Source organism: Pleurodeles waltl, chromosome 6, assembly GCF_031143425.1.
Source record: "Pleurodeles waltl isolate 20211129_DDA chromosome 6, aPleWal1.hap1.20221129, whole genome shotgun sequence".
In the NCBI taxonomy this organism is placed as follows: Eukaryota; Metazoa; Chordata; class Amphibia; order Caudata; family Salamandridae; genus Pleurodeles; species Pleurodeles waltl.
Genome location: NC_090445.1, coordinates 758,494,452 through 758,515,479, shown reverse-complemented (window position 1 = coordinate 758,515,479; position 21,028 = coordinate 758,494,452). Strand labels below are relative to the sequence as shown.

General features: G+C 43.4%; 1 protein-coding gene across 1 annotated transcript in view; it reads left to right on the top strand.

Moving 5' to 3' along the window:
- Positions 1-11,915, top strand: part of HABP2 (hyaluronan binding protein 2) — a 155,985-nt gene extending 144,070 nt beyond the window's left edge. Inside the window, exons 9-11 of the mRNA XM_069242213.1 lie at positions 6,637-6,779; positions 8,059-8,160; positions 11,543-11,915. Of these exons, the coding sequence (XP_069098314.1) occupies positions 6,637-6,779; positions 8,059-8,160; positions 11,543-11,704 (407 nt within the window). The 3' untranslated portion in view covers positions 11,705-11,915. The remainder of the gene's footprint in view (positions 1-6,636; positions 6,780-8,058; positions 8,161-11,542) is intronic.
- The last annotated feature ends 9,113 nt before the right edge of the window (positions 11,916-21,028 follow it).

Sequence of the window (21,028 nt, the reverse complement as noted above, 5' to 3'; positions counted from 1 at the left end):
GTGTAAAATGGACAATTCTAGGAAAAGGATGCTTTTAGTAAAACCATAGTAAGTCACCAAACAGAGTGACAAAGTTTCTGGATAAAATCAATAGCATTCCCTACCTAATTCTAATGGTTCTCTGTGTCATGGGTTTTTATCCCTTTTTCGTTGTACATTCCCCTAAAATTTTATTGGTCCTTGGTTATACCCCACTATCTTTATCCAATTAGAAAATGGATTATGTCATTAATCTTTCACCCCATATTATTTTACAAGCTTTTTATTGGTCTACATGATTGACGTCTTCAGAGGTAGCACGTCTGGTATGATTTCATCCTTCTGTAATTCTTTGCACATCTTTTGGACAGTAGCTCCATTGTCTTCATCGGTTCAAACGACCTTGTACATTACATTAATCTACACTGTTGCATTTTGACTAACATTTTCTACAAGCAATATGAATTTCGTGAAAACGGATCGACTATGGTTACATTCAGCTTCTAGTTTGAATTAAAAAACAGGGGGTCATGTCCTTTTGCGAGTCAGCACACTGCAAGATAGGAAAAATACATTTAATATGAGAGCCAGGCAGCTAAGCTTTGGCTCATGCTAACTTAAGGCCTACAAGGATTTCAGCACAAATTCAATAATGCAATCATTAATAATTAGTATAAACTTATTCTTTATATCAATTCATAACGTTAGTCCCTGTACAGGACTCTGGGCACTAGGAGGTATCTGGAACCACTTAGGATTTTAAGGACTGGTAATTTTGGGATGGTGGTATTTGCTGTTGTGAGATATCTCATGGCTGTCTGAATCTGCTGTTCAAAGTGTATCCAAGCTGGCGAAAAAGGCATGCCAGGATAGGCATGTAAGAGGGCACAGATGAGCTCTTCTCCGATGTATTAAATTCAACCTATGCCTTGTGGTCAGCTTATCATGCAAGTTAATTTTCTTTTCTCTGTATTTTTCCATGCTTGAGGGATTGTATTTTTACCATCTTTTAAATTCTTATACAAGCTTTTAGCTATGTTTTTTTATTTAAATGCCCTGGCACTTTGCCTGGCAAAGGGCCCATCCATATAGGCCAATTGCACTTCAATGCGCAGTGGTCCCATGCTACTTTGCACAATCAATGTGGTCCAAAAGATTTAATAACCTGGGCCCTTGGGTGGGTATTAGAGAATTTGCACTTTTTATATAAGATTTGCTTTGTTTTGTGTGTAGCCGTTCCAGGGATTATCATGATTCTTTGTATGTACGAAAGCATGGGTACTCACAAACATTTTATCAGGGGCCACAAATTATGCTCTGTAGTGTGGCCGAGGGCCGCATTGATGCTACCAGCAGAGTGGGTTTGGGGTTTTGTTCGTTGAGGAATGGGAGGAGTTTAGGTGGTCGTAGGTGAGACAAATCATGTTGTGGTCAGTGAGTCTTTGAGTTATTTTGAGTGTAGCATTCGATTCTGTCCTCTAAATGAAGCCACAAGTCTCTAATAAGGAACGGATTTGACACTACTGTATTTTGCTGTCTCTAAATTGCTATCCCTTTGCCCCACCTTGGGGTAAGAGTCAAGTGTAAAAAAGAAGTAACTTGATGATTGTATTGGAATAAAATACTACTGCACAATGTGAAACCAAGAACCTAGTATCAATCCCAACATTCCCACTTGATGAAATTGTGTGATCCTAGGCAATTATCTGATTTAATCTTGCCTGCTTTTTCTTCATTATGACATATAAGAGCACTTTGAAATACATGAGTTTAGGATATATGCCGTCCAAAACCTTCTTTTGTAATTGATTTATTAAACTATAATGTTGTACAGGTGTAATAATAACCCAGGCCAACCATAGGGGTCAAAGTGACAACTGACTTGCCTCTTAGTTCACAATTGGCATTGTTTTCTGTTTTGCTTTCACTAATGACTGAGCTGGCAAAAATCTCTGGAATGCACTTCTCAGTTCAAAGAACACATTTATTATTATTTCACCACGAGGTTCCTAAAAAAGAGGTTAGCATGTTAAAAGCACACGTTTAAAAATAGTCACAGCAATGAAAGGAAAATATACCAAAATGACTCTCCACTGCAATGTACACAGCAAATATATGTAGTTACATTATATTATAATTGCAAAGCAAATAATGAAGTAAAAATTCATCACCATAGGGCCTGCCAAGCTCTTCATCTTTCTCATGCCAGCAAGACGATGATCCCTTTCGACTGCAAAAGAGAAAGAGATAATCACCCTCACGGGACAGATATCAGCATCCGACGTCAAGAATCCTGATTGAGGCCACTCCACTCTCTCGCTGTCACACTGGGTCTCTTCTACATTAAAAACCCGAAGGAGCTTTCTAGAAAAAAAAACCTAATTTAGCAATTCAAACATGCTGGCTAATTTAGGTCAGAGTTGAAAGAAACAGGTTGGAACTGGCCAGTTTTCCACATTGTCTCTCCCAAGCCTAAGCCGTTCCCTGCTGTCCTTATTATGCTGACTGCCTAACTCCTCCATATTATGTACTAGCTGTTCGGTGATAATATGTGAGAAAAAGCACGAAAATGAGCACAGTTTACGATGTGGAAAAATACGGTCAGCCTTTAACATGGCAGTGTCTAATGCTACGATAAAGTCAATAGGCAGCTAAACAGAATACAAAATGTAGTCTGCAACTGGTGAACACTGGACAACTAATCCGGGTGCAAAGTGGTGTAACACAAAGGGGGTGATTCCAACTCTGGCGGGCGGCAGACGGAAACCGCCATTTGGCCGCCACGCGGCCAAAATTCTGCGGCCCCCATTCTGACATTCCCGCTGGGCCGGCGGGCGCTAACCAAGTTAGCACCCGCCGGCCCAGCGGGAATGAGGCCGCAACACAGGAGCCGGCTCCGAACGGCGCCGGCGGTGTTGCGGCGGTGCGATGGGTGCAGTTGCACCCGTCGCGCTTTTCACTCTCTGCCATGCAGACAGTGAAAAGCAGGCCGGGGCCCTGTTAGGGGGCCCCTGCACTGCCCATGCCAGTGGCATGGGCAGTGCAGGGGCCCCCAGGGGCCCCAGGACACCCGTTACCGCCAGCCTCTTCCTGGCGGTGAAAACCGCCAGAAACAGGCTGGCAGTACGGGGGTCAGAATCCCCAGGGCAGCGCTGCTTGCAGCGCTGCCCTGGCGGATTCTCCCAGCCAGGGCAAAAACGGCGGATGACCGCCGGCCCCGGCAATCCGACCGCAGCGGTAAGCACCGCCAGCCTGTTGGCGGTGCTTCCGTCATTCGTGGCCCTGGCGGTCCAAGACCGGCAGGGTCAGAATGACCCCAATATTTCACTATATTTTCCCAGTGGGCATGAATGTTTCAGCACCCCTTTTTGCAAACTCTCAGTTTTAGAAAAAAAATTGCTGCGTGCACTGATATAATCTGATGTACTAAGGTGAAACACTTACGCACGTTAATAAAATACACTTTTTTGATTCTGAGGAAATGGCATCTTATTTTTGCAAAGTCCTTTAACAATTAATGCGTTCTTAAAGTTAAGTGGTGCAGGGCACCTTATTTGCTTTTTCTGTTTTACTTTGGTTAAAGTGTAAATAAACGCTTGCATGTTTATTTCCTATCTTTCTGTTAATGCTGTCTTAAGTAAGTGTAGTATTTCAGGTGGGGGCCGCAGGTGAAGGTCAGGAGGCCCGCACATGCCTACCTGCCATACGTTGAGTATCACTGTACTAAAGCATATAGCACATAGGTCATTTTTAATGGGTGGCCTGCAAAGCTCCTGGTACATTGTCACACTGGCTTTTTGTGTCTTAACAAACTTATTGTAAAATTACATTGGTCCTGTTGTCCTGTGTTTAGTGGATAGAGGAAACTAAAGACGATTTGTATGAAACAATTGGACCCAAGTGTATAATAATTGCACATTTGAGATTTTTTACCTGCATGGCATTTATTGGTTATTGATCAGCTGGTTTTAGCATGTGTTGCTTTTGTGCTTTTATGGTCCTTGTTGAATGAAATTAAGTTTTATGATGATGATGAAAAATAGTCTAAGTTTTAACAATCAAATAGACCCCAAAATGACAAAAATCAGATTGGGTGAATTGAAGATATGATTTTAAGAGTTTTGGAGATTCCCAGCACCAAAATATGCAAAGCTCCCTCTGCAGGTTACTGGGTGCGCTAGACAGGGTCAGAGTCAAAAGTTAAGAACAACCATGATGGAGCATATATCAGCTACAGGACAAGGTTCATCCCGGTGAAAGGTTTGTCTTCTGAATTAGGGCCTAATTGCGAGGTTGGTAGGCCGACCGTCATTCCGCCAGCCCCGTAGAGAGGAGACTGCTTCAGAATGAGCGGTCTTCCCCCGACCTAATTACAAGGATTCCACTGGGCTGACCGGTAGAAACCCCAGAAAACTGAGGTTTCTGTCAGTCAGCCCAGTGGAAACCGTGCAGCAGCATTGGCCTCAGCTCCTAATGGAGCCAAGGCCAATGCCTTCACTCAGAGACCCTCGGAATATACACTCTCTGATGTAGCAGACTGTGCGTTCTGAGAGTGCTGGGCAGGGGGCCCCTGCACTGCACCTACCACAGGCACGGGCAGTACAGGGCCCCAACTGTGGCCCCCTGCACTAGGTTTCTGCAGTTGAATGGCTGGCGGAAACAGGAGTCATGATCAGCAGAGCGGCATCGAGTTTAGCGAGGGGCGGCTGACCACGAGTACGACCACCATCAGCCTGTAGAGAACCACGTTCCTGGTGGTGATGGCGGATCCCAGGTCGTTCGACCACTAGGGTCATAATAAGGGTCTAAGTCTTTTTTCTGGAAAAATGTTCTCATCAATGTGACAGGCTTCTGGCTGGATCCAACAGAGGGCTCAACCACGGCGGGGTGCTACTCGGCCTTGGTCCCGGTGAAAGCCTCCACAATGAGACTTAGAAACTTCTCTGGAAGCTGTGCTGCTTTCAGCATGGCAAACCATCATTTTGAAGACCAGCAATGAGACAACAGAGGCTCGGTTTGGCAGGGGTCCTATGTTAGCCTCTGGTTCTTTCATAAAAAAAATTCAGAAAAAGTTTTTAAGTGCCAATGTTTGCAATTTTGACGGAGAGGCAGTGTGCCTTAACACAAGCCAAGGGTTTAGGATCTTTTGGGCAATACATGGTGAGTAACAACTCAATCTCCCAGAAGTCATCAGCCGAGTCAAGGGCAAATCCGGTTGGAACTGGCTAGCTAGGCTCCGCTTTGTTGGAGGGTTGTGCAGCTTTTGCTGGAGCTTAATAGAAGGCTAGCCAGTTAGCCCTTGGATTCCATTCTTCTCTTCTGTGTTCAAGTGAAAGCAGGTGCAGCCCTTGGGTTTTCTCTTTACAGGTAAAACAGTAGGCCCAGTTCTTCTTCTGAGTTCCAGTCCTTTTGTTCAGTAGTTGAAATTATTCTTCACTTAAAAGCCTGGCACTAACTTGAGGGTTGGGGTGACACTTTAACGATTGAGGAAGACGTTCTCAAGGGCAATCCTACTCACATTGGAATAATTTCATTGGGTTTGGCACCAACAGTCCCACAGTGCCCTGCTCTGCCAAACTGAAACTTGGCAGACTCTTTCCTCCTTTCGTCAGAACCCTACTACACCTTTGAGGTGTGTGTAAGGAAATGAAGAACTCCCCTTGCAACACCAGTTCTGAGACAGGTCCACCTCAACCTGACTGTGATTGGTGCCACTCTGGCTACTTAGACAATGATAGGGGCAGGCCACTCATCCATGCACTCACTCAAAGATTCATGTACTCTCTAGTACGCTCTATTAATTTAAATAATCCAATCATTGATTTATTCACCTGTTTCTCCACTCACCAAATCACACACATAGGCATACCAAAGCACTGAAGTAGCACTTGCACCAATTAAAAAATCAAGCCCTATTTGCTGTAGCAAACATCAATACTTATTTGTTTTGCTTTTATTGTTTGCCCTTGTCGTTTCACTCTGTGCAGGTTTGCTTCAGAAATGTATTTTAAAGTTCCTGAAGTCGAAATGCATGATTTTCGGACAATATTGTTGAAGTGTTAACATTTATAGTTTTAGCAGGTTGACCTTTGCTCTTCAGTCTTCGAGATACCACTGATTTTTTTTGTCAGATCAGGGAGGTATTCGATAAGAAAGCTAGCACACTCCCTTCCCGCAATACTTAATTTGTCCAGGTGAATGAGGAGGTGGTCACAAACATTCATTTTTGAGTAACAGTTCATTTATCTTGTCTGATTTTGACCCAGAGTAAAAGAGACAACGGAAGTAAATAGAAAAAGAATGAGCAGGATGGAAAACAGTGAGAATGGAAGAAAGTGGGGATGAAAAACAACCTGCACGGTTGAGATAAAGAGACAGGGCTTGGAAGGTGGTGAAAGAAAGAGTCTTGAGGTGGAGTGAACTTTTAGAAAATTATGGTGCTCACTATTTGTCGAGGTTTATAAGAAAAACTTTGGGCCCCTGCTTTTATGTTTTTAAGGAGAAACTTTGTTCGTATATTTCTGCTGCAGAGGCTGAAGCTTGCCAGCTCAGGCTCTGGTGACTAGTATTTTCCAGAGGCAGGAAGCTGCAGCGGCTTAAATTTGAGACGTTTGGATTCCTAATGGCTAATCCCACATTCTGATTTCATTCCCATAGAGAATAATCCTGCTCAGTTGATTGACGCCAGCGTGACGATCATCTCGGAGGAGCAGTGCTCAGAGCCCCAGTCCTATGGGAAGCACATCAGTAGTTCCATGCTCTGTGCTGGGATCTTGGAAGGGGGCGTCGATGCATGCCAGGTTTGTTCATATTTATCTCCAGTAGCAAAACCATGAAAGGCAGCAGATCGGTAGAGAATGATTGGTCCTTTCATCATTGTGTGTGAAGCAGTAAACCTTATCACACTATCTCATACGCCAGTGTGAGCGACGGGCTGAACGATTTACTCACAAAATGTATGAGTGAGTGACTGACTGCCTAAATGGCTGAGTTGGTAACTGCGTAGATGAGTCTTTAAGTAAGTAATAAGTGGATGAGTAGGTGGTAAAGCAAGTCGGAGTGACTGAATGGAGGAGTGAGCTAGATAGTTTATGCTTTATTTAGTAATTGCTTAAAATCATTGCACCGTACAAGGAGGAGTGAGCAACCCGACTACATGAATGAGTTGCTGGTTTATGATTTTGTGAGTAAATAATATGTGATACAGTGCAGGAGTCAATGGACGTCTAAGCAAGTGAATACGTACATGTATGTGCAAGTAGGCACATAGATGTTCTCGCATCCAAATCTATTATTGTGGTAAACTGCTATTGTTTACTTCCACTAGACAAAAGGTGCCACAAACCATTGCTTAGCAATACATGTTCATGCAACACATTTTTCAATATAGCAAACACCTCTAAAAATCTTGTTAACATTTTTATCCAATCCAATAATGTGAAGTAAGTAGTAAACTCCATTTATTTGCCAACAATTAATCTCAATTTCTTGGTTACAGCATACCAAATAAAGTCAGGTGGTTTCAATTATCAGCATTTTAGCATTCTGTTCTGTCTCTCACTTATTCATTTTACGCAGGGAAATTAACCTTTTTTTCATTTGTCTGTTTGAAAATCTGAGTGACAATGCTACAAATACAACAAGAGTAATAAGCAAATGAGACTGGCCCAAAAGTCTAAAAACAAAGGCTGACAAGAAACAGTCTACCTTCCACGGCCTTCTCCCGCTCAGAACAGAACTAAGGGCCAGATGTAGCAAAGGGTTTTTCCCATTCTGTGTCAATGGGAAAATGTGTTCGTACATATGGCCCTAAGTAACTAAACATGCTTTTGTAAAACAACTGACCATTACTCAACAACACTGACCAATCATATGCGGAGCTGCATTATGGAAGCTAATCAAAAGGACGAGTCAAAAAACCCTTTTATATAGGCTTATTTTTCACCTTATTTTCGTATTATATCAGCTATGGCAACAGCTAATGGAAGTCTCTAGTCAGACCTAAAAAGTAGGTTGGTGGCAAACTGTTTGGCTTGAGCCAGTAAAGTTAGTTTCGTAAGGTGTTGATTTTTCTCCTAGATCCATCCAGATGGTCAGGATGGATCTGTTAAGAATATGATAAACGATCCCTTTAATGGTAAATTATTTTATGACTTTTGTATCAAGACGCTACCATCTTCCGTGAGTTGACATTCAAACAAAAGTAGTTCTTACTTTGTTTGCAGGGCTGGACCACCACAGAACCTGAGCTTCTTTGCCTGTGCTCTTCCTTGTATTTTCGTCCTGCACCGTCTGTGTACTCCTACCATTATTTTTATGCTTCCGGCATTCGGGCCCCTCATAGAAGCTTGTCTGTTTAGTTTTGGGTATCTCTGCGACCCCTTTCTACACCCATTCCTTAAAAGTGAAATCTGACAGAAAGCGGTCTCAAAAAGACTCCACCTAGATGGAGATAAACACTTGTTTATTTTGCATCGTCCTGTGGTGGCAGTTGCTGTTTTGCCCCTGTATCAGCAGGGGTATTCACTTCACTCAATTTAAAAAAAAAATCATTATGCTGGCTTGTTCTTTTTGCATCTTTTTAGTTTCACCGGTCTGGGGAGTATCATATAGTTTTCATCTTATCAAAACAATTCAGTACAGAGCTCATTGGAGTTAAATATTCAACAACATAATTGTTTCTAGTGTAAAGCTCTGTGTAATATTCTGCTAGAGCACTACACTTTCAGCTGTACACTGATGTGCAAGTGATGTTCTGCAACTGCTCCTTCCAGTTAGTGTTGATGGATTTGAATGGTACCGCTAAGCAATTGCATGCTAGGCAATCTTGCAGTATTTGCTGCACGTTGTGCAAAATATTTTCCCGTGCACATGTATCCCTTACTTGAGGAGCTTGAAGTAACCACCCTGCATGAAGTGAAATCCTTTGTACTTCGGGCCTCCAGTTGCATTATTTCACCCAAACCTAAGAATAGCAGAAGTGACTGCATGTGCTCCCTCTCACATTGCTGAGTTTTTCTACTCTGGGCCTGATTTAGATGTTGGTGGTCTTACCGCCAATCCACATTAGCAACAGACCCAAAAAGAGGTCTGCCACCTGATGTATTTAGATGTATTATTGCTGAGTCGCTGACTGCCACAATGGAGTGCTCTTCCTAGCTGTCAGGCCGTATTTAGATGTTACAGTCCTGCAGGTGGTGTACTAGGGATGGTTTGCTGATGGATGGCGGACATCACTGGACCCAATGGACATTGGACAATGGCAGTGGCCGTGGACTGGAAGTAAGGAACACACACACTCAACCCTTGCCATATGCGTGCCCCTGCATCACACACGACACAACACATTCACACCAATATCCATTTTCATTCCACCACAGCACAACACGTACATGCTGCAAACACAGATACACATACAACCATGACACAACATACACACACAAGTGGCACTGCAGCCACACATGACACAACCAATGCAACTACACAGTCATCTACACAAACACAGACACACACAAGCACAACTACACACATCATGACAGCAACCACCACACAACAACATGCACCTGAATCCTGCATACAGTGACACAACAGACAACACAACATACACAACATCCATGACACATGCAAATGGCACACATATTGGCACAACCACATCACCCACTACACCTCCCTACACCTCACACTGCCAATCGCATCGCCCACACACATACATGTTCTGACTCACCCACATAACTCAAAGCACAACATGACAGGTACAGGTCCCTTTGCAATGTGCACACATCGGCACAGATGACAAGTTTGAATGTACCATCATTGTGGTGCCAGCATTCATTTGGCAATGAATACTGATGCCAAAATGACAGTTGTCTATGTGTTCGATACGTGTTGTGTACCACAGTGTCCCCACCCATGTCTGACCCACCAGTGTCTCCAACATATGCATGTCACAGTAATATAGTATATTACTGTGTCATGTATATGTCTGCAGTGGTCCGTGCCCATGTTCAGTGACCCTTTCCCCAAAGTTCACAGTCAATGTGGGTTGCCTATCTCTGTGTCCAGTGACAGGGAGGGGGGTCATGTTTTCTCTGTGGTCCCGTGGCAGCAGTGACAAAGGGTACTGTTGTGTCATGCCCACCCAAAAATAGAAGTAGAATTGGGGGAAAGGGTGAGTTTTCACCCCTTTGCCCCAGTCTGCCAAGTCAGAAGTGGAAGTCGGACCGCCACTTTTTGCTTAGCGGTGTGGTACATCCAAATCTGCACAGTGGTAAGTGTGGCTGGAGTCCTGCCATTAGCCACACTTTCCTGTGGTGCTGTGGTGGTGGATGGGAATAGTTGGTGTAGTCGGCAGGACTCGGTGGGTTAAAGTCTATGGAACTGCCAACATCTAAATCGGGAGGGCGGCCCGCATAGGTGCGCGCTGGTTTTCTGTTGGAAAACCAGCAATGGTACAGTTACGCCAAACATCTAAATCAGGCCCTCTGTCTCTAGGCCTCTGGTGAGTCATCGTAACCCAGCACAATGCTGCATATGCCACGGAGCCTGGGATCTCCCTGCATGCCAGTTTTGCTTTGTTCTGGTGTGTCCTACTCCAGTAAGCCCCCAGTTTTGAGATGCTATGCCATGTTTGTTCCTAGGCTCCTATCTAGTTTGAATGTCGTTGTAAAAGTATTTCCATTTTGCCCTTTCCTGGAATCCTCAGCAACAGAATAGGTTTCTTTCAAACCCTTTTTCTGGATCTCTCTACCAACGAGCTCATATTTCTCACAAATTATTCTGTAAAAATTAGAATGGTAACTTTTTGAGCATTTGTATCATATGCATCCCGTATACCTTTGTACATACTATAGACTTTTACATAATCAGTATTCAATATGATCTAAAGTCATATTGACTTGTATGTCTTTTCGGACTAGCAAAACTGTTAATGCGTTCTTTGACATCCATAGTAAAATAAACATATCTTCACGTTGTATTAAATGTATTTCAAATCACTTGAAAAGTTTAATATTCATAAATTTTAATAAATGGTCTTATGAGGGTCATATCAAATCATATCTGGTCACATAATTCAAACCAATTTACAACCATATTGATTGAATGATGTCTATGTCATGACCTATGAATGCATGTAAAAATCAAAATCAAAGGTCATAGGATGAAGGTATGGCAGCCAACAGTTTATCCCATTGTTATCAGATTGAATGTATTCCACTGGCACTTTTTGCATAGATCACCTATGATCTCATGGAAAAAAATATGATTTGAACCAATCCAAACGTCTGCAACAGCAGAGTATGGTTCCATTAAAGTATGATACATTCTATTTACTTTATTCATGCGTCTCTGAGCGGACTCAAAAAATTTATTGTAGAGAACACACCCTCAAAGACAGGAATTTAAGCAAGACTGAGAAAAAACAATATTTGAGTCATAAGCCTGAAACAGGCCTTGAATTGTTAACAATGTGACTGTGCTGTGTTTGGCGGCAGTTTGATGACACTGAAGGGAAGGAGCAAGACAAAGTAAAAACAAGTATTTCCTGTCACTGCTTCCCTTGCAGGGGGACTCAGGAGGACCGCTGACATGTGAGAATGACAGTTCCTTTCAACTCGCGGGAGTGGTCAGCTGGGGAGATGGCTGCGGGGTCAAAGATAAACCTGGAGTCTATGCACATGTCTACAGATTTCTACCTTGGATTAAAGATAAGATGAAAATTCTGTAGCACCAAAGAATAATTCTTCAGTGCTGTTGGCCACTTTCTGTTTGAATGGAGTACAAAAATAACTGTGTTCTGGTTTTGTTAATAGATTGTATAGAAAGTGTTATCTATGGCTAGATATCTGTTTTCAAAGTATGATATGGAACTCTTAATGTATGACAATGTATAAAATTCAATAAACAATATTCAATAATAGATTGTATGTAAACAGCACAGGCATGCTGACACAATGACAAGGCCGCAATAAAAATGGTTTGAAAAATTGAGTGTTTAATGGTATACTGTATTTTTGAAATAGTACAGAAATAGGTCTTTGGAGATGAACTGAATAGTGTAATCTAGTACTAGCCACTGCTCTTTGTGGATTTTACCTGTAATGCCTGTGATATCCGCATGTGAGCAGGAGCTGCATCTGTGTCTGAGGTATATAACAATGAAGATGATCATTTTATCCATGAGGAGTGGAAGAATTACAGCAGTCCAGTTAGGAGTCTGCTGCAGTAAGTCGCATGCTGGAACTGTAAAGGAGATCAAGAGTCTTGGAAGAAGGGGAGAGCATCAGGATAAGGGGTAGTAGGAAAGGATTTGCAGAATTGAAGGATGAAGAGTAGTAAATATTGTTAGTTTTAGATGAGTTTAGTAGGAATGGGAGGTGTGCCATCCAATGCTGGATTGTTGTAAGACAAGAAGAGATTCTTATTGAGAGGGTGGGGTTAAGTGAAGAATTGGAAGGAGCAGTAGATATGTGTGTGGTCAACAGAGGGGTGATGATAGGAGTCTAATGAGGGAGGAGGGGTATCTGAGAGCATTCGGTGGAAGCATCATGACCCTGTTTGTGCCTTTTTCACTCCTATTTTTCACCACCTTGTGCTCCTGTACTCACTTATCCCATAGCTTAGCTCTTTGATGTGTGGTGATTATTCAAGCTCCTGTGAATAATTGAGTGCTTTGTATTGCAGGCAAAAAGAATCCTGAATATTGCAGGGGGGAGCAACGAACATGCTCTCAGAGACACACTGCGCCCAATGGGGAGCAACATTTAGAAGGCACCCAGCACCCCATGCAACTCAACCAATCTAATAACCCCATGGGAGTCCCCTGTAACTGATTAGAAGAGGCTTGCACCTCATTCAAAATAGGCAAACAAACACAAATGATGGATAGAATTTGGAACCAATCAAACATTCACCCCCAGTCATGGATCTAGGTTTAATCCATCAATTCTTTTGCTCACCATATCACCCCAGTTTGGACCAAGCCATATGCAAATCAGTCTTGACCTTGTTCCCCATGGGAACAGTCCAGCCCGAACTGCCAGGCCAGGTCCTCCCTGGACCAGAAACAAGCATCCTGAAACCGGTTTCAGGGTATCACCGTTCATCAGCCAGGCTAGCTTGAATCCAGTAGCATAGTGAGCCCGGGACCCACATCTGGGCATACCCAGTGCACTTAAAACTGGAATGGTATGGCAAGCAAAATTACTGATGGATTAAACCCAGATCTGTGACTGTGAGTGAATGTTTGATTTGTTCTGCATTCTGTCCATCTTCTTTTGTTTTTCCTCATTCACAATAAGCAATATTTTGGTGGATCCACCGGTAAGCATCAGCAGCCCACAAAGCATTGGTCTAGTATACACACGTTCCAATCTATAAAGAGAACAAAGACTTATGAGACAAACATTGTGAACAGCAAATCAACTTGCATTTCCAACACTACAAGCAAGAAAATAAATGGATGAAATATCTATACAAGCTGGAGAATGAATCTGATTCAACTAAGTTTCTTAGATCAGAGTCTAAGTTGGGATCACTGGATGCCTAAATTCCCGTTAAACAAAAGAGGGAGGGCACACACAGCCTCACAAACCAACACTCAATTTGCTCCAGTTCATTGTGGTAAATGCAGTGCATAACACTTACTTCAGTGACAGTCTTTAGTTTTTACCTTTGTTGGTGTGGCCAATGCATTGTATCTCTAGACGTGTTTCAGAATAATTGTCCTCCTTCAGTAGAGAGTAACAGGTAATTTTGGAGGTGCTAGGAATGCTGCTCAAGGTCTTCTCAGTACTCTATATCACTCACTAAGCGCAGGTGCATCAACTAGAGCTTGTCAGCTCAATAGGTCAAGAAAGCCTTTTCAAACCAAGGATGGAGGGAGCACACCGCCTTACTTCCCACCCCTCTACTGATGAAGGACCACTATCTGCAGTGGCGTAACAAAGGCTCCCACAGCCCCTGCAGTGTGGGGGGGCCCTGAGCTCCAGGAGGCCCCCTCAGCACAGTACCTTGGCCTGACAGCTCCTGAGTGTCTCCAGATGGGGGCCCTTTGATGTAATTTGTAGGCAGCCCCCCTCGAGTTTTGCTATGCCAATTACTATCTTAAAACACATGCCTAGAGATACATAGAGATACACAACACTGGCTGCACCAACATGGGTGAAAACTCAAGACTGGCACTAAAATAAGTGCTATCATGCACTCCATTTACCATAATGCATTGGGGGCAAACTGAGTGCTGGGATGTGAGGTGCCATGCCCCCTTCCCTCTTTGTTTGAAAGGCTCCCTTGAGCTAATGAGATGACAAGCTCTGGTTGATGCACCTGTGCTCCGTGAGTGGCACAAAGACCTGAGACAAATTTGAGCAGCATTTCAAGCACCCTGAACATAACATGTTGCTCACAGCTGATGTAGGACTAAATCCAGAAACACGTGTCTAGGGATACACAGCACTGGCAGCACCAAAACGGGTTAAAAACTAAAGACTGTTACTGAAGTAAGTGTTAATCATGCACTGCATTTACCTTAATGCATTGGTGTGAACTGAGTGCTGAGATAGGAGGCAGTGCGCTCCCACCCCCACCTTTTGCCTAAATTCCCATGTTTGCATGTTCAGTACCATGCCAGTGATGACCAGGTGCTTAATAGTAATGAGTGGATTTGATCATGAATGCTACTTGAACTATTTAGGAAATCCAAGTCGATGTACTTAGTCCAGGCTGCTGCAGTTTTGAGGACTTATTGAATTCTTTATCTAATGTGTGCTGGGCTGCACTGGATATGGGGGCCTCAGTGACAGTCTTTTAGAAAGCATTAGGAAGCTCGTCCGGACAACGTACATTTAGAATCAAATGCAAACTGTGATCCTGAGTGGAATGGTAGCATGTCATGAAGTTTGGGGATGGCCCCTTTAGCATTTTACTGTAAGTTAAATGCATATAAAATATAAAACACACTCTTTAAATAAATAATAAATGCAAGGTAAAGTAATTGGTGAGAAATGCATTTTTATCACAGCTCAATTGGTTAATGCGATCACTGCAGTTTTGTGTAACCAGTCAGCCACAAAACGGAATCCTGGTTGGTGTACTGGAAATTAGGTTCCCTCATCCAAAGTTGTCCTTTAAATTTTGATCCATGCACAGATGTATGTTTGCACATGGATTGTAGCTCTATGTTGTGGACTAATTTACACATTCCTTGCAGATTTCACCAGACGAAAAGTCTGAGGAAATCTCTCAGGATACAATTCTGAAACATACATGTAAAACATGGTGTATTTGTGTGGTAAACACTGCTTCTACAAGTTAGACTCCATTCTGAGGCAGGGTACTCAGGAGAACTGGTACCTAGGAGATGTTAATTTTGTTACTCGTTTAATACCCCACATCAGGCTAGTGGTAATTGCCTTGTTCACCGATTATCACCCTGATTCTATTAAACCTGGAACTATGGCCTTAGTCTTCAAATCCGACTTTGTGCTTCTATTATAATGATATCCATAGAGGTGCAAAGTTTACAATATATTAGTCTTAGTGTGAGGTGATCAGGCTCACCAAGTTTGCCCATTTTTCTACCTGCTGAAAACTCGTGAGTCCTAGTAAATCTTTACCTCTTTCTTTGCCCTGACAACTTAATTATATATTAAAAACACAGGAGAGAGAGGACTGTGGGTGTGAGTGTGGGTGGTGTTAGGGGTGAGAGGAACGGGACCCATCTAGTCTATCCTGCAGCTCTGTCTTTGCACTTGCACTATGTTAACATCATAGAGGGCAGCTAAATAGATAATCAAGATCATACTCAGATATTGATGATACACAAAGACCGCTATACTAGTCTGGTGGCATGCCCAGAAATATGGAGTGAATCTCGATGGCATGAAATATTGTGACCAGAATATCAAGTCCAAATCTTAAAAGTTAAGCAAGTAGAGATTTTCTATACCTAACTCCACATGTACCTTGATGAGATATATATCTTCACATCGTATAGATGTGGAGTTAGGAATAGTAAATGTAGAGTTCCTCTCTATGCATATATTTTTCAATATTTTATCTCTTGCGATTGTCTCCATGATATTCTGATACCACGACATTCCTATGCTTGATATTCCATAGTACAATCTTGTCTAATAAGTCAAATGTAATGCCTATTATTGCCTTGTAGAACATGCGTCAGTGGACATTTGAAACTTGGTGGACATTCAGCAGATCTGTCAATGTGGATAAACCCGTGACCTCTACCACTAACGCAAAGGAATACTTGCCCTGTTCAAAGACCGCCGCCTGCTGGCAGGATATCTGAGCTGTGAGGTCAGCTGCCTGGCAGCATTCCCTTAGAATCACTTCAAGCTTGCTGAGCAGCACCTTTTAGAAAGTACCTACTCTGGAGACTTCTTTGTACTGAGAAAATACACTCTGAAAGTGGAACTTTGTTTTCTCAATGTAAAACACAGAGCCTGACATGAAGGGCTCTTTCTCTCTGCATATGTTGGGCAGTCTACATTTTCATTGCCTTTATCTACCATGTCCTGGCTCCATTACTTTCCTTCCCTAACTGAGCAACAGCGAGGTGGTGTTCCTTCACTTACGTTGCTTCCTCAGTTTAGAATGCAACCTGTTTTGTCCTGTGCAAAATAGAGGCCCATTCTGTGTTTATGTAGGCTCATAAAAGCCAAATATTATATTGGTTAGTTTTTATCTTTTCTGATCTTGTTAGTGACTTAATTGCTAAGATACCTTAGGCTTAGGGTGTTCATTTTATGACAAGACCGGAGGCTCCTATTATGCGTTCTCTTCTTGCTTTATTAAAACAGCAGTCAAGACAAAAAAGACTACAAATCCCATGAGGCTAACACAGACAGCCAATGGGATTGAAAACGTAGTATAGAACAGGTTGACCAATAACAGTATTCCCCATGCTATTGTGACGTCACTTGACTGCAAGCAGCCCTCTTTTCTTGCTGCTGCAGTCAAGATAAGTCACGCTTTTATATCGCCTTATCTTTCTCTTATATTTATTACGTGGCATGCATATGTACATAGTGTATTTTGATGTTGTCGGCATGTTGCCGCATTACACCTCATAGGCGCTCGTGTTTTGTTTTCCTGTCCTCGGCAGCACTCACCGGGTGCTCCCGAGGCAGGAATTCCAATTATTTTGGTATGCGCAACGCGCGCCACGCGCGCCGCTCCCTTGAGGATTCTCCTTGCGTTCAGGTCCAACCGTCACTCGGTTGCCTGACACTAACGAGGGAAAGCCTACGGAGCGCCCCGAAACGCTTCCTCACCTCGTTTCACCTTGTGCCTTTATCGGCTGCTTTCCTGCTCCTCTGGACATCAACTTCCTCGGCCCGCCCTCGTGTAGGAGGGTTCTTCCTTGTTTATATTCAGCCCTCTTGGTAGTTAACCCCCGGCTGCCCAGCTCACTTAGGAAATTCCTGTATAATTTATTTCCTGTCATTTTAAAGCCATTTTTTCACCGAGAAGAAATTCCTTTATTATTTAATTATCCTTAACATGGAAACCAATTCCTCATCTATGGAACAGGGTGTTCCCAGTGAAATTGAGGACATAAGAAACGAGTTACGTAATTTTATCAAAACCTCTGTTCAACAGGCTATGGCGTCATCTATGCAAAAATTATCCAAGAATTTGGAGTCAAATTTTTCTAACCTTTTATCCAAATCTTCGGCCCAGTCTGCGGGGGAATGCAGTCAACGCCAGCCTGCCAACCCTATGGTTCCGGCACAGACGGAAAGTGAGTTTACCTCACATATGACAGAGGACGCGGTTCCTCACAAGGCTCCTGCCAAGGAGTATAACAATATGGTCTCCAAACCTCCTTTGAAACGTAAGGCCAAACAACGCCACTTTTCCCTCCCCACTCCCCATACCTCTACCCCTAATTCGGATGATGATATCCCAGATGCGGATTCAGATTTTTATGTCTCTGACAAAGACGACACTGATTCGTTTTCGCCTCCTCCCAAGAAATCCAAAGGTCCTTCTGTTTCTCCCCCTTTGTTCGACTCAGAAGGGTTTCCCATGTTTGACCCCTCCAACATACTTCGACCCAATTCCACTGAATGGCTCCCCGCTGACCATGTTGGGCGTTACGTGGCTCAGAAATTATTTTCTCCCCTAGACAAGCAGACCAGAGCCAAGCTCAAGTCCGAATGTCCACGTCCCCTCCTTCCACACAAAGCTACTTCCACTCCCTCCATTGATGAACAGATGTTAACATTTTTTACTAAACAGGGCAAGGACCCTCGTAAGGGAGTTGATAAGGCATGGTCGTCCTGTCAGGACAAACTACTGGATGTCATAGGTCCACTTACAAGAATCTTTGACATGATCGAATCAGCCAGGCTGGATGGCAGTTTTCTAGACCCAGAAGAGTTATCCTTATGGGTCCAACGTTGTTTCTGCCTGCTGGGGAATGCTAACTCCGCCCTCATACATGAGAGACGTAAAGGCCTCCTGATTAAACTGGACCCTAAATTGATTAATCTGGCAACGGTCCAACCCCAAATCCATACCGAAGGACAGTTGTTCGGTGATTCTTTCATCAAAAATCTCAGCAAATACGTGGCCACATTTACCTCATTAGACAAAGCACAACAGTCTATGAGGAAAATGTTTAACCAACGGGTTTTTGCCAGGGCCGGTAGAGGCAGGGGCCGCTTTACCGGCCGAGGTTCCGTCAACCAAGGCTCCAGAGGATATTATGGTTCCTACCAACACGAATTTAGACCGCAGTTCTATCCCCAGCGCGGCAGAGGCTATCGTTCCAGATCCTTTAGACACTCCAAAGCCTCCAACCCTACAGGTAAGCCCTCAGCTTGGTGTTTTTCCAACCGGGGGTCGCATCTGCCATTTTCTTTCAAATTGGTTAACAATTACAGCGGATGTATGGGTTCTAAATACTGGGCAAGGTTACACAATAGAACTGTATTCCACCCCAGTTCAAACATTTTACATTCCTCCTCCCCATTTCTCCACAGAAATGATCCAGTTAATCTCTCTGGAGGTAGATTCCCTGTTACTAAAACAAGCAATTTCAGTCACCCAACCACATCCTTTGGGATTTACCAGCCCCATCTTTCTAGTTCAAAAGAAGAACAAAAAGATGCGTCCAGTCATCAACTTAAAACACTTCAACCAATTTGTGGTGTACAGACATTTCAAAATGGAAACAATTCTGCACCTCAGGGACATACTTCTTCGAAACGATTGGATGGTCAGACTGGATCTCCAGGATGCCTATTTAGTCGTCCCGATACATCCAGACTCCAGGAGATTCCTTCAGTTCCATTGGTTCGACCAAACCTATCACTTTACCTCTCTGCCCTTCGGTCTATCATCTGCCCCTTGGTGTTTCACCAAGCTATTGAAGCCCGTGGTAGCTTTCCTAAGATCCCAGGGCATAAGGCTCCTCATTTATCTAGACGATATCCTAATTTTAAGCCAATCTCCTCAAATTCTTCTACTTCACTTACAAACAGCCTCCTCTCTTTTAGAGAATCTAGGCTTTATAATAAACAGAGAGAAGTCCCTACTAACTCCTTCCCAAACCATAGAATTCTTAGGATTTCAAATCAATTCCATTTCTGCTACTCTCCTTCTTCCCACGTCAAAAATAAGATCCATAAAGTCAGAGATCCTGCAAATTCTTTGCAGCTCTCTCATCTCTCTCAGAACCTTAGCTCGAATAGTGGGCCTGCTGTCCTCCTCTATTCAGGCCATTTTTCCAGGTCCCCTTCATTACCGCTCCCTTCAAAGACTGAAGATTCAACACTTAAGAAAAGGTCTATCTTACTCCGATCTCATTCCCTTAGACGTAGAGTCACGAACAGAGCTTCAATGGTGGATAGACCATTTGGACGCTTGGAACGGAAACAGTATATTTCCATCAGCCCCAGATCTTGTCTTAGAATCCGATGCAAGTCGTCTGGGCTGGGGGGCCCGATGTGGTCCCATATCGACTGGAGGTACATGGTCTTCCGAGGAGTCCAAATTGCATATCAATTGTTTAGAGATGCTTGCCGGCTCCTTTGCAATCAGAAGCCTAGCAAAGCACAAAGTTCATTGCGCAATACTACTCAGGATGGACAACATCTCTGCAGTCAGGTATATAAATCATCTTGGAGGCACAAAATCAAAACCTTTGGCGGATCTGGCCAAGAGTTTTTGGGAATTTTGCCTTTTAAACCATCTTTCGGTTCATGCAGAGTACCTTCCCGGAGCTCTCAATTCAATCGCAGACTGGCATTCTCGCCACCTCCGAGACTCCAGCGATTGGAAAATTCATCCTTCAGTTTTCCACAAGATCCATTCCTTATGGGGTCCGTTTTCCATAGATCTGTTTGCATCCCGTCTGAACACTCAACTTCCCCAATTTTACAGTTGGCGTCCAGATCCATTAGCCTTGGCATCAGATGCCTTCTCTCAAAATTGGTCTCTCTCCCTCAATTACGCCTTTCCCCCCTTCATCATGATCAACAGAGTTTTAGCTCAGGCCAGACGTCAGAATGCATCCCTTATTCTCATCGTCCCGTTCTGGCAATCCCAAGTATGGTTCCCTACTCTACTGGAACTTTCAGTGGACTTTCCCTTGTTAATCCCTTCCTTCCCAGACTTACTGTTGGACCCTTTTCATCGGCCACATCCCCTCATTGTAGACAATATCCTCACTCTGTCCGCCTGGAAGATCTCAGGAATCCCCAATCTAGCCCTGTCATTTCGTCAGAAGCTTCTCAATACATCTCAAATTCATGGGCCCCAGGTACCAAGAAAGCCTACAAAGCAGCCTGGGCTTTATGGGACGGCTGGTGTTTGGGAAGGCAACTTGATTCCTTTTCAGCAGATGTGATTTTCGTAGTTAACTTCCTAGCCGCAGAAGCTAGTAAAGGTAAGGCTTTTCGTACCATTAACCTTTATAGGTCGGCTATTTCTTCTAATCATATCCAGGTCAACGGTAAACCCATAGGCGAGCATCCACTGGTGTGCAGATTACTAAAGGGAGTAAAATTTTCCAAACCTCCTC